The sequence below is a fragment of the Chanodichthys erythropterus genome, chromosome 24, assembly GCF_024489055.1.
Source record: "Chanodichthys erythropterus isolate Z2021 chromosome 24, ASM2448905v1, whole genome shotgun sequence".
Classification (NCBI taxonomy): domain Eukaryota; kingdom Metazoa; phylum Chordata; class Actinopteri; order Cypriniformes; family Xenocyprididae; genus Chanodichthys; species Chanodichthys erythropterus.
In genome coordinates, this window is record NC_090244.1 from 7675505 (window position 1) to 7690335 (window position 14831).

General features: G+C 34.2%; 1 protein-coding gene across 1 annotated transcript in view; it reads left to right on the forward strand.

Annotated features, from left to right (window-relative positions):
* Window positions 1-5849: 5849 nt before the first annotated feature.
* The window catches only part of muc5.1 (mucin 5.1, oligomeric mucus/gel-forming), a 34279-nt gene continuing 25297 nt past the window's right edge, over window positions 5850-14831 (forward strand). Inside the window, exons 1-15 of the mRNA XM_067380654.1 lie at window positions 5850-5943; window positions 6033-6098; window positions 6313-6342; window positions 7637-7901; window positions 8162-8276; window positions 10040-10127; window positions 10409-10488; window positions 10635-10845; window positions 11162-11287; window positions 13500-13617; window positions 13698-13836; window positions 13969-14076; window positions 14172-14241; window positions 14337-14471; window positions 14634-14792. Of these exons, the coding sequence (XP_067236755.1) occupies window positions 5850-5943; window positions 6033-6098; window positions 6313-6342; window positions 7637-7901; window positions 8162-8276; window positions 10040-10127; window positions 10409-10488; window positions 10635-10845; window positions 11162-11287; window positions 13500-13617; window positions 13698-13836; window positions 13969-14076; window positions 14172-14241; window positions 14337-14471; window positions 14634-14792 (1804 nt within the window). The remainder of the gene's footprint in view (window positions 5944-6032; window positions 6099-6312; window positions 6343-7636; window positions 7902-8161; window positions 8277-10039; window positions 10128-10408; window positions 10489-10634; window positions 10846-11161; window positions 11288-13499; window positions 13618-13697; window positions 13837-13968; window positions 14077-14171; window positions 14242-14336; window positions 14472-14633; window positions 14793-14831) is intronic.

Sequence of the window (14831 nt, forward strand, 5' to 3'; positions counted from 1 at the left end):
TAAATAAACAGTAGAAAGCTTGATGGGGAAAGAAAAATGTAGTCATGCATATTTATCGCTGTTATCATCTCAAACTAAACAAGGATGTGTTCTGAAGGAACCACAAAAAGAAAATACACAGTACAGTGACGCACTAAGCCAGAATTTACACTCTAAATGTGTACTTTGATGGTATGAGTTTTGGGCTGGCAAGATTAGTCATATACCCAAACAATGAAAATTCATTGTTTCAAAATTGGTATTATTTTATTTGACATTTATTTCAATACATCAATATATATCATTTTAAAGCTTAGAATATCATCTTTTTAATGTATCTAACCTTTTTGAAAAACTCCTAACGAGTGCTGAGATGTGCCTCTAAACCGGAGTTTACCGCCCGTTGGTGCCACCTGGCTGCAGAAAAAATAAACATTTTTTTAAACTATCCTTTATGCGATCACCACGAAATTTGAACCAGATGCAGCTCACATATAGCAGAGCTCCACCAAAAAAAGATTCCTGAGTTATTCCATATGAAAAAAGAAAGGAAAAGAAAAAATATTTATCACTGTTATCATCTCAAACTAAACAAGGATGTGTTCTGAAGGAACCACAAAAAGAAAATACACAGTACAGTGACGCACTAAGCCAGAATTTACACTCTAAATGTGTACTTTGTTGGTATGAGTTTTGGGCTGGCAAGATTAGTCATATACCAAAACAATGACAATTGGTATTATTTTATTTTACATTTATTTCATTTTCTTGAAAGAGGTCTTTAAAATGGGATTCTGTTCTTATACATGTCTAGAAGTTTTTTCTACTCAGCATTTGGCTAAGACTATCTTAGAAGAAGAAGAAGGATAATAAATAAGTAAATAAAAAGCTTATGTGTGTGTGTGTGTGTGTATATATATATATATATATATATACAGTCAAACCAAAATGTATTCAGACACCTTGAACATTTCATTCATTAATACAGTGTATTCACTAAAGTTTAAAAAGTGGTAATAAAATATGACAAGATCTCAGAGTTAAACTAATAATCTTAATTATGTCAGATAACACTTAAGCAAAACATGTTCAGGTCAAAGTGTCTGAATAATATTTGTTTCCCAATTTTTAATAATTTTACTGGTAGTCCACTAAATGAAGAATTGTTGGGTATAATATGTCACAGTTTACTTTATTTTTCCATCCTCACTTACATAAATGAACTATAGTGTCCTGCACCCACTAGTAAAAATATATCAACACTGTTCTCTAGTGTTTGAAGATGAACATGTAAAATAAATGGTTTAATATACATTGAAGAAGTTTTTTTTTTTTTTTTAATAATTTAATATTTAGAAGGATAAATATTGATTAATAACTTGATAAATCCATCAAAAGATATATATTGAAGCGGTAGTGGATTCCAGAATCCATCCCTTAATATATATATATAAATTAATTTCTTCAGTAAATTAATCTCAGCCTATGTGACATTGCGAAACTCATTATGATTCAGCATCTTCTGATGCGACCGCAAACACAGATGATCAAACATTTCTTTATAATTTGTTGAATTACGATACGATCTGGTCTTAATACCAGATTTGCATTTCCTTATTAATTATTGTAGTTGGCCTTCTTGGAAGGCAGAAAAACTTTTTGAGTCACTATTGACACTTTCATAATGTTTGTGGGGTTTTGTGCCTTAGAGCACTATGGTTTACTTTGTACTTTTTGAATAATAATAAAAAAAAAAAACATTTCTATTTCGCTTGAACCTATAGGTAGGCATAAGCTGTCCTTTAAATGTAATAAAAAAATAAAAAAACATAAATTGCTATGCACTCAGGGAGTATCAATATTTAATCACTTTAAACATAGACTAAGCACAATGACAGAGAGTCAACAAGGTAATGCAAAGGAAATGTTTAAACATCCAAATGTCTCTGGAAGCAACGACAAACAAACATTGTATCCTTAATTAGTTGTAACTGGTTTCAGAGAATTCTCAAACATATCAAACCAACCGAAACTAAGCTTTATAGAATACACAGCACTGGCATGCTATAACTAGTGGATCAAATAATGGTCCTATAAATGTCTGGGTTGGCTTAAAAAAAGTGTTTGTAATGATAGCTTGTATTGTAATGCTTATATATAAACTTACAGTGTTTTTAATGGCATCCACTGTAAAAAGCTGTATAAAGCTTCTAGATAATTTATAATTTCCACAGCTCATGTTGTCTGGAGTTTTTTGTCTACTGAAATCTTGTTTTTGCAGTGTTTTATCAGCAGAACAATACAAAAACACATCAAGTAACAGTACAACCCACTGAAGAGATGTAGACCTATTGCTGCCTTTCACATGCTCTCGGAAATTTTCGTAAATACAAGTTTTCTAGGTAAGGATTGCACATGAACACGCTCCCACTTCGAAACTGAATAAGCTCGTAATCACGACTTTAGAAGTGGGAATTATCACATTTTCGATAGCATGTGAAGGCAGCTTTAGTCTATCCATCTCAGCCTCGCTTTTATTTCTGTTGAAAATGAAAGATGTCGCTGCTGTAAACAAGGTCTATAGCCTAGTGGTGAATGGAAACAACAATAGTAGCGTACACCATAGCATTTCTATGACTTCTCCAAAAGAGGAAACATTTTTTTTGCTGTCACTCCTGAAACACAGCATTAATCATTTTTCTGTATTTTAATTCTAAGGTAATAAAACACAAAGAAGGCTTTTACAAAGTGTTATAAATGTAGATTGTTAAATAAAAAAACTTTTCCACGATGTTAATAAACATGTAAATGCATCATCACAGTCTGTGAAGTGTCCATCTCAAGCATCTTAATTGGCATTTGTCATCACATTTTTCGACTTTTGCTGTTTCAATGAACAACGCAATAAACAAAATTTCAGATCAGTGCCTACTCAAAAAATCTATTTTTTTCGGTGCTCATGTTAAATACGCATAATGCTCACACACACCCCTAACACCTTGTCTACAAACCGGATGTGAGCGGCGCGACTAAAAACAATAAAACTTATTATAAACAGTGGTTCTGTCTACTCTGAATGTGGCGCAATGCGAGCAACAAATCTGATGTCAACAGTAAGCTCCTTGTTTGTAATACATCCATCAAGACTTTTTTCAACTTAACATCAAGAACAATAACTATAATAACGTATGAATGCTTGTTTCCGCCACAAAATAAAAAAATGAAAAAGATAATTGTGACTTTTATCTCACAATTCTGACTTTTTTTTTACACAATTGTAGATGTATACTCACAACTCCAAAAATTAATGTCAGAATTGCGAGATATAAACTTGCAATTACAAGAAAAGTCAGAATTGTGAAAAAAATAAATTCGCAATTGCAGGAAAAGAGGTCAGAATTGTGAGAAAAAAGTCAGAAGTGCAAGATATAACCTCGCAATTGCGAAAAATAAATTCAGTGTTGTGAGATATAAACTCTTAAAGACTTGTCTTGCAATTGTAAGTTTATTTCTTGCAATTCTGACTTTTTTCTTGCAATTCTGACTTATTTTCTCGCAATTTCGAGTGTATTTCTTGCAATTCTGACTTTTTGCGCAATTCTGACTTCTGTTCTTGCAATTGGGAGTTTATTTCTCACAATTCTGACTTCTTCACACAATCCTGACTTTTCTCGCAATTGCGAGTTAATTTCTCACAATTCTGATTTTTTCGCAATTACGAGTTTATATCTTGCAATTCTGACTTTTTTTCTTGCAGTTCTGATTTGTCTTGCAATTGCAAGTTTATTTCTCGCAATTCTGGCTTTTGTTTCTCGCAATTTTGACTTGTCTTGCAATTGCAAGTTTATTTCTTGCAATTTTGACTTTTTTCTTGCAATTCTGACTTATTTTCTTGCAATTGCGAGTTTATTTCTCGCAATTCTGACTTTCTCACAATTACGAGTTTATATCTTGCAATTCTGACTTTTTGTGCAATTCTGACTTCTGTTCTTGCAATTGGGAGTTTATTTCTCGCAATTCTGACTTTTTCACACAATTCTGACTTTTCTCGCAATTGCGAGTTTATTTCTCTCAATTCTGACTTTCTCGCAATTACAAGTTAATATCTTGCAATTCTGACTTTTTTCTTGCAATTCTGATTTGTCTTGCAATTGCAAGTTTATTTCTCGCAGTTCTGGCTTTTTCTCGTAATTATGAGTTTAAATCTTGCAATTCTAACTTTTGTTTCTCGCAATTTTGACTTGTCTTGCAATTACAAGTTTATTTCTTGCAATTCTGACTTTTTTCTTGCAATTCTGACTTATTTTCTTGCAATTGCGAGTTTATTTCTCGCAATTCTGACTTTTTCTCACAATTCTGACTTATTTTCTTGCAATTGCGAGTTTATTTCTCGCAATTCTGACTTTTTCTCACAATTCTGACTTCTTTTCTTGCAATTGCAAGTTTATTTCTTGCAATTCTGACTTTTTTCTAGCAATTGCGAGTTTATTTCTCGCAATTTTGACTTTTGCTCGCAATTCTGACTTTTTTTCTCGCAATTGCCAGTTTATTTCTCCCTATTCTGACTTTTTTCTTGCAATTGCGAGTTTATTTCTCACAATTCAGACTTTTTCTCGCAATTGCGAGTTTATATCTTGCAATCCTGACGTCTCTTCTCAGAATTTTGAGATATAAACTTGCAATTGCGAGTTACAAAGGCCAGTTCTGAGGAAAAAATATGGACTTTTTTCTGTCTTTATATCACCCACTTCTGAGAAAAAAAGTGCGACAATTGTGAGATAAAAAGTCACAATTACCTTTTTTTTTAAATCAGTGGCAGAAACAAGCTTCCGTATTAGCATCTACACCAACGCAATGACAACATTTGTTTATTATAAGCGCACCATGCAGTTTTGTCATCTGCAAATGCTATGAGCTCGTTAAAAAAGATGGATTCTGACTGAATGGCATTATTGGTTTTTTATCGTTCATTAGCTGGAAAAACAAAAGGAAAGAAAAAGAAATTATTCTGAAAGTGATTCCAACAAAACATTCCCCCTCTGTGTCATTATCACTATATTTGTGGTGTGGACTTCCCAATTCTCATAGAATTAGAAGGATTATTCAAACTTTATAGTTATAGTCCTAGTTATTGTCATTTGGTGTGAATGGGACTTAATGCTCTTCACTTAAAGCTGCACCTTTGTTCCTGTGATCATCATAACACCTGGCTGTGTTTACAGAGGACTTGATGACTACTGGTCCATAAAGGAGACTATTAATAATAATAGTCTAACCTGAGTTGTATAGGTTAAGTAAAATAAGTTAAACAAAAACCTTTTTTGTATTATGATAGTTATTTTAGAAGCAATGTAAAAACAAAAATAAAAAAGAAGAGATTAAACATACAAAAATATTATATGGCAGTGTAAATGTTTTCCAATAAATTATTTATTTTCAAAACTTAAAAAAAAAAAAAAAAATATGCAAAGCACATGGTCTTTCAAATGCCATAAATGTAAACACGAAGGGGAAAAAAGAAGCCTGATCAGCAAGGTAGACATTTAGGGCGTGAATTTCACAGTGCGTCTCTACAAATTCATCGAATCCCCAACTTATAATCCGATCAACCATCACATCCTTGTTTAATTTGAGATAATAACAGAGATAAACACTAAGTTGTGAGTGACAGAAAGTATTTTTTGCTGCCAAGGTTTGTATAAACCATGTTTATTCTCAAACACTACTCTTGATCAATGGAAAGATAGCATGCCATAATAATGCAAAGCCTAGGATCCACCTTCTGAACACAGAATAGATGGTCCTAAAGTAAACTAAGAGATAGTATAAAAGAGCATTCACTGACAGACAGCTCACATTAGTTCTTGAAGATGCTTGTCACCTCAATGGGGACTGTGAGGATGTCCCAGATGTGGATGCTGAGATGGGTCGTTCTGCTGATGGGGCTGCAGTCCATACAAGCAGGTTAGAAAAATAAAATTGATCTGTTACCGCAAGAAATGCTCACAATATTAGTTACACAATAAATTATATCTGTTTTTCTTTGCTTAAAGACTTTATGAAAGATTATGGAGTTACAGCAGATCCTTACTTTATCTGGCCAACAACTACAACCACAGGTGAATATGTCATTATACTGTATGAGATGTACTAATCAATGATTTACAAAGAAACTATAAAATAATAAATGTATTAATATATGCAGAATAAAACTGGTGCTTTATGGACATACACATTAAACTTATGTCACAAAAATCATGTTCAAGTTTTTTATTAGATTTACAAAGAGTATTGTAGAATGATTGTAACAGGTTTTTCTTTTTCTGTTTTCAGCATTCTCCACACGTGTGCCAGTAACTACCGGTATGATGTTACTCTTTCTTTTTTCTTTTTCTTTTTTAATAAATGTTACAGTATTTAAAGAGGTCATGAAATTGATTTTTTTTTTTATTATTATTATTTTAATATGTTCCTTGATGTTCACTTATTATGTTAAAGCTGCAGTTCGCAACTTTTGGTGCTCTCTCTTTCCGTTTATGTCTATGACGAGTCACGTAGGTACTGTGCTACTCTGAAGTGAGACAACCCGAACCAGTCTAAAATAGTCTGAATAAACACTTATTATAGGATAAGACCAAAAAAAAAAAAAAAAAAAAAAAAAGTTTGGAAAATGGATTCATGATGTATTCACTCATTATATCATTTTTTGTAAATTTCAAAAACAAAGAAAGAAGTTACAGACAGCAGCTTTGATAAAAAATATTTCACAAAAAAACAACATATATGCAAAAAAACAATCATTTTCCGACCCTCTGATGGAAATGATTAATTTTTAAGAGGCGGCATGTCAGTTAATGGCCACTGTTATGATTGGCTAATGTCACTGCATAAGAAACAGTATCAACACCCACTGTCTATTGCACATAAGCAAGTGTTTTGAAACCATCCATATAAAACCACAATTTACATACAAAGTATTATGAAATCATTTACTTACACTTTGTGATGCAGCTGCTGTCAGATCCAATAAAGTTGGCTGCTTCATCTTTCAACAAATGTTTCTTTGCGAACTCTTCTTTACACCGTCCCTCATTTACAAAACAAAATGCTCCGAACAAACATATAATTCTCAGATGCATAGAACATGTCAAAAAAGTGTATGCTCATCTGTATACTGTATCCAGTGTAGACAGCATCAGTGATTATAATGGGTTCTGTTGGCTTTTGACGTGATGCTCACAAACAGTGTAGGTAAATGTCAGCAACTGAACGCCAGTGGGTGGGGCCTATGGTGTGATGGTGTATAACTATTCATCGATGTCTTGCTCTGGAGGCAGTCATATGCAAATGTATTTGCCCTTTGTGACGTATTGAGTATTTTTGGATCTTAATTAAATAACTGCTTTGTTTATAATGAGGAGGACTCTTTAAGCTATGAAACTTGCAGGATGTTTTAATGGTACCTCTTATATGTCAAAAGATCAAAGCAAATTTGCAAATTTCTTATGACCCCTTTAAAACTTTAGTATTACGCTATACAAAATTTTACACTTTAGGAAACTAAAAGATGAAGAGTGTAATTTTTGGAGAGACAACTATTCAACCTTGTATATTTTTCTTCAAATCACACCTTTATAAATTTTCTCTCTTGATTCAGTTGGACCGAATCTTGGTCACCAGTCCACGATCTGCAGCACATGGGGAAATTTCCACTTCAAGACATTTGATGGTCATTTCTTTCAAGTGCCAGACACATGCAACTACGTTATGGCGGTCATGTGTGACACCACGACTTCTGATTTTAACATCCAAATGCAAAGAGAGACTGTAAATGGCTCAATCAGTTTTAGCACAGTGACAGTAAAGCTGGAAGGGACAGTCATCAAACTCATTAACGGTGACATCACGATGGGGGAAGAAAAGTGAGTTTATTTGAGCACTGCAGCAAAAACACATATGTTTTCAAAAAATTATTTTCTTAATATTAGCATTTTCATCTTGTTTTTCAGTGTTTTTATTTATTTAAATAAATTAAATATAATTCCTTGTTGTAAAGTTGTTGTAAAAAATATTTCTTACAAAATTTTTCAATTTTATTTTTTTTTTTTTCTGGAAAACAAGACAAGAAATTATTATTTATTTATTTTTTTTCCCAGTAAAATTTTAAAATTTGCTCCGACAGGGTGTCTGTTCCGGCTTATAAGAATGGAATTAAAATCGAGGGAAGTTCAACAAGTGTCAAGATCTCAAGCAAACATGGAGTGACTGTCTTCTGGGAGGAAGACAACTCTCTAACGGTATGATTCAAAATATTTGTGCATACATAATTTTATCTTGAAGCTTGATCTCAGGCTGATAGTGTGTTAAAGGATTAGTTCACTTTCAAATGAAAATTAGCCCAAGCTTTACTCACCCTCAAGCCATCCTAGGTGTATGTGACTTTCTTCTTTCTGATGAACACAATCTGAGATATTTTCATAAATATCCTGATGCATCCAAGCTTTATAATGGTAGTGAACAGGGGTCATATTTGAAGCTGAAGAAACTGCCTTCATCCACATCCATCCATCATAAACATACTTCACACAGCTCCAGAGGGTTAATACAGGCCTTCTGAAGTGAAGCGATGCATTTGTGTAAGTTATGAAGTAAAATATCTAGCTTCCGGCAGACCGCCTTTTATATTCAAGTTATGAAGAAAGTGTAAACTGGCGCTGCGTCATTTAAGCTTTTTACGTAAGTTAAATAGGGAATTCGTAGGACGTAGTGTAAGCATTCTGAACTGCGAGAGCGTTACACTTTCTTCATACGTTGAATACGAAAGGCGGTCTGTTGAAAGACAAGCTAGATATTTTACTTTATAACTTGTTAAAGGTGCCCAAGAATGCTTTTTCACAAGATGTAATATAAGTCTAAGGTGTCCCCTGAATGTGTCTGTGAAGTTTCAGCTCAAAATACCCCATAGATTTTTTTAAATAAATTTTTTAACTGCCTATTTTGGGGCATCATTAACTATGCACTGATTTTTTCAGCGCGCCGCCCCTTTAATTCACGTGCTCCCTGCCACACGAGCTCTTGATTATATTACAGTGCATTTACAAAGTTCACACAGCTAATATAACCCTCAAATGGATCTTTACAAGATGTTCGTCATGCATGCTGTATGCTTGCTTTGAATTATGTGAGTAAAGTATTTATTTTGATGTTTATATTTGATTATCTATGAGTTTGAGGCTGTGCTCCGTGGCTAATGGCTTATGAAGAATGAAGTTGTGTTTATGAATTATACAGACTGCAAGTGTTTAAAAATGAAAATAGTGACGGCTCTTGTCTCCGTGAATACAGTAATAAACGATGGTAACTTTAACCTCATTTAACAGTACATTAGCAACATGCTAACGAAACATTTAGATAGACAATTTACAAATATCACTAAAAATATCATATCATGGATCATTTCAGTTATTATTGCTCCATCTGGCATTTTCGCTATTGATCTTGCTTGCTTACCTAGTCTGATGATTCAGCTGTGCACAGATCCAGATGTTACTGGCTGCCCTTGTCTAATGCCTTTCATAATGTTGGGAACATGGGCTGGCATATGCAAATATTGGGGGCGTACACCCTGACTGTTACGTAACAGTCAGTGTTATGTTGAGATCTGCGTGTTTTCCGGAAGTCTTTTAAACAAATGAGATTTACATAAGAAAGAGAAAGCAATGGCGTTTGAGACTCACTGTATGTCATTTCCATGTACTGAACTCTTGTTATTCAACTATGCCGAGGTAAATTCAAATTTTGAATCTAGGGCACCTTTAAATATGGATTTTTTTTTTTTTTTGGGATGGATGGATGTGGATGGAAGCACTTTTTTCAGCTCATACTCGTCATCCCCGTTCACTGCCATTAAAAGCTCGGATGCGTCAGGATATTTATTAAAATATCTCAGATTGTGTTCATCAGAAGAAAGTCATATAATTTTCATCTGAAAGTGAACTAATCCTTTAATCTATCCATCCATCCATGCACTGACATTATCTTATAATATGTTGTTCCTCAGATTGAACTTCCTGAGAAGTATCGAGCTCAGACCTGTGGACTCTGTGGAAATTTCAACGGCAAAATAATTGATGATATCACTCCTAATGGTAAACCAGATGTCTTGAATTCATTAATAGATTTTCATATAAAGATTTAAATACAACAAGTTTTGTGACCAGTAGACACATGCTGTATCTCTAAAAATAAGCAAACATTGAGATAAGGTTTTTATTATTATTTTACAAATGGAAAAAAGTAGGTGCTTTACCTGCCCGTGGGCTTACATGGGTCACTTGGAAGTTTGTTGAGGCTAGTGTGCCTCGGCCCCCAAGTTGAGAACAACTGACTTAAAGATTTAGTGTAAACTGTTCATCTGAATCCTTCTCAGACCAAGCCACATGGAAGGTGTCCGTGTCATCTGAAACCTGTGAGGAAGTTACACTTAAACCCACTGATCAGTGCAACCAGGTTTGAGACAAAATCAGTGTTGTTCTGTTGTTGAGATTTTGGGTAAAACAACGGGAAATTTCATATTAAATTGTTTAACCTTATTTACTGATTGAAACATTGGTGGCAATGAAACAGTCTTCTTAAATAATAAATTTTTCCCCTAGACAAGCGTTTGCCAGCAGTATCTCGCCAGTCCAGGGTTTAATGACTGTCACAATGTGATGGACATGGGTTCATTTGAAACAGCCTGTGTAAACGACCTGTGTCAATGTTACGGCAATCACGACTGTCTCTGCAACACGCTCACAGAGATTTCACGACAGTGCACACATGCTGGAGGAAAACCAGGAATATGGAGGACAAAGCAGCTCTGTCGTGAGTATCATTTCTGGAAAATGACATTAGTTATGATGGAGAGAGAAATGTAACTTAAGGGAACAGTTCACCCAATAGTTAAAAGCTTTCATTTTCTCACAACTAAATAAAGCTTTTGAAGAAGATGAATATGCCTAAAATAATACAAAACAAATAGTAAAGTAATCTTTTAAAGTAGACACTTCAATGTAATTATATTTTCTGCATGTTACCTTTTCAACAGAACCACTGTAGGACAAGTAAATAAAGAAGAATTGTTTCTTATAACAAATTTTTATACAATTTTAATGTTTTGATATGTTCTTCTGTGGAGCAGCAAAGTCATGTCCTCTAAACATGCAATACCTGGAGTGTGGTGGTCCGTGCAAGAACACCTGCTCAGATCCAGGCGCAAGTCTAATGTGTAAAGAGCACTGTGTGGACGGCTGTTTCTGCCCTGAAGGTAATAATTTACTATAGGAGACAATGTTTATAGCTGGCCCTTTTTATCTGTTAGGGGATCGAGCAAGAAACCCTATTATAATTGTAAGGATTTTTATTATTATTCTGACGTAAAACAGACTAAACTGTAAGGTCTAGAGACTTGAAACCTGGCCAGATGGTAGGTCTCAATTTGGGGAGACATTGGCATGGTATGGCCCTGATTGGCCAATAGGGGGCGGTACAGTATTCAAAAACACAAAACCGCTCATAGCCGATCCTAGACCGATTGTCGTATATCTCTGATTTAATTTCCGCCATTACCATTTTTCTGCCATTTTGAATTTTCCAAAAAATCTATTTTTACGAACTCCTTATAGGCTGTTTGTCTGCTTCACTCAAAACTTTGCATGCATCATCTAGAGACCTTCATGGCCAAAATTTGTCAAAAGAATTTTGATCGGTGATTCATGCTCGTGACAGGACGCCAAAACATTCAAAGTAGGCAGGGCGGGCCACTTTCACTAAAATAGCTATAACTCTTGAATGTCATGAAATTTTTTCACCAAAACTGCTATAGCATGTATGAATTCATTCTGTAGTCACACAAAAAAATCTGTGGCGATTCACCACTTGGTGGTGCTGTAATATGAAAAAAACATTAAAAAAAAAACAGCTATAACTACATGCTGTGTCTTTGTCCAATTTGCCACGATGTTTCATGAGGACATTTGTGTATCGCAAGTAAATTTTGAGCACATATTAGACCAGGTTAACGGAGGCTGATCGGAATGAAACTTGGTGAGCCTGTTCGACTCGTGGTCCTAGAGGTCTGTGTGCAGTTTGAAAGAAAACAGCCAATGGGTGTTGCTATCGTGTTCCATTCGTTAATCAGTTGTTAATCAAATTATTTTAAAAATCTACTTTTCAAACTCCGCCTTGGCCATTTGTCCGATTTGCTTGAAACTTGACATGCATCATCTAGGAAATTCCAATTTAAATTCTAAACTATCCATCATTTCAACTGAAAGATGAAGGCTGTAATACTACTGTTGTCCACTAGAGGGACATGCAGGATAAGAAATCTGTTTGATCTAGTCTTTCTATCAGTTTCCAGCATTGGCTGACAAATGCTTAAAACTATTTTTTTTTTAAATGCGGTGCATTAGTAATATAGTTTTATATAATTAGATTACAAAGAAATGATTATATACCACAATGACATCCCAATAACATTGAAAACATATTTTACTTTTTGTGTGTGTGTGTGTGTAAGCCTGCCTAATAGAGTTAACATGACAAAATTGCTTTACTTTAGTGGAGATTACTGGTGGAAATCAACACTTTTAAAATGAAAGTGAGCCAATAAGTGGTCCTCTGCTGCCATCTGCTGGTTATAATTATAATTTTGTCATGCTACTTACTAATAGTTCTTTTTTTAAAGTTTTGCTTTTGCATTCATATTTAGACATAAAATCACTTATCACTTAATTTGTCCTAAGCTTTTAGTTTTGACAATTGTGTCACATAATGATTAATGTGAAACCTCATAATGCTGTTATACAGAGGAGATTTGGAGTAAGCATTTTGTTACCTATCATTTATTTCAAATATCTATATCTACAACAAAATGTGTGTGCATTTGTGTGTAAGCATGCTTTGTGTGAATTAAGTTTGAATTGTTTAAGTTTTTGTTTAATGTCAGCCCTACATTTTGGGTTGGCCTAGATCCAGTATAGATGGCATGATGGTTTTAAAACGCTTGAACCACGTTAATTGTTGCTTGCAGCTATATTTGTTTTATGATTTCTAATTTTCTACCATTTAAAAGTTTGGTAGATTTGGTCTGTAAGACTTTTAAATGTTCTTGAAAGAAGTCTCGTGCTTACCAAGGCTGCATTTATTTGATCAAAAATACAGTTATATTCTAAAATACTATTACAATTACATTTTTTTCAGGATACTTCGATGAATAGAAAGTTCAAAATAGCATAATTTATTGGAAATATAATTTTTTTGTAACATTATAAATGTCTTTACTGTCACTTTTTATGAATTTAATACATCCTTGCTGAATAAAAGTATACATTTCTTTTTCTTAAAAATCGAACTGACGCCGGAATTTTGAACAGTAGTGTAAAATCAATGAATGACAGCATGTAGAGACTAAATTAACTCAAAAAATGCATCCAACGCCCAAGAAAACACATTTACACACTTGTCTTTTTATCAAGGCACCGTGGAAGACGACATTGGTCAGAGTGGCTGTGTTCCTGTGAACCAGTGCCCATGTGTTCACGATGGCGCAGTATATAAATCGGGACAGTCTTACAAACAAGCTTGTAAAAAATGGTAACATTTACATTTTATTTTTTACATTTAAAATCCTTTATACATTTCCCCATGCTAACACTAGTGTAATTCTGTGTCAGTATGTGTGCCGCGGGACACTGGACCTGTACATACCTGGAATGTCCCGGAATCTGCTCTGTTGTGGGAGGGTCTCACATCACCACTTATGATGGAAAGAGCTTCACCTTTAGCGGCAACTGTGACTACATCCTTACTAAGGTCTGTCAGGATAGATGATAAATGAAATTCTTCACTTGTACTTTTATAGCAATCAGAAAATTATAGGCATTATAATTTATAGATATTCATTATATACAGTTTGGAGGTACTTACAGTTCTTTTTTGTCCCAGCACTCTAATGACAGTGATTTTGCTGTCGTGGGAAATCTGGCAAAGTGTGATTCGACCCGAAAAGACACATGTCTAAATTCAGTTACCCTTGTCCTCTCGGGGACCACTGTAAGTATTGGGTTTAATGTAATAATAATAATGTAATTAATTATACAATCTTATTATTAATAATATATTTTGTTGATGTTCTACTTATAAAACAGATTAGTTTTTCCTCCACTGGAACTGTGGCAGTGAATGGAATCAGTCCATATTTGCTTCCTGTTACCACAGGTGGGGTTTCAAACATATAGGATTTTTTCTATTTTTTTCATCATTAAATATATATAAAAAATAAATTTCCCTTTTCAATAATTTTGTTGTCCCAGGTCCTGTGAGCATCTTCCAGCCCTCACCCTCCTACATTATTGCTGATATGAAGAGTCTTCGTCTAGAGATCCAGTTGGCTCCAGTCATGCAGTTGTATATTGTAGCCAGCACTGAAGAGAAAGGGAAAATGAGTGGTGAGTTGTCAAAAAAAAAAAAAAGACTGGCGATTTTAAATATGTGTATTATTTTCTGTTTTTTATTTGTAGGACATAGGACATCTCCTCCAATCTAATAGTTATGGACTACAATCCACACAATGTGTATCTATGAACTACCTTTACCTTTGTTCCTCTCAGGTCTGTGTGGAAACTATAACGACGTCCAAAAAGATGACTTTAAAACAGATTCAGGCATTATAGAGGGCACACCAACCACATTTGTCAACTATTGGAAACACAATTGTCCAGATCTTGAAATCATATTTGACAACCCCTGCAGCCTGAATATGGACACAGGTGCTTACTGCATTAAAAAAAAAACACCATTCTCACAAT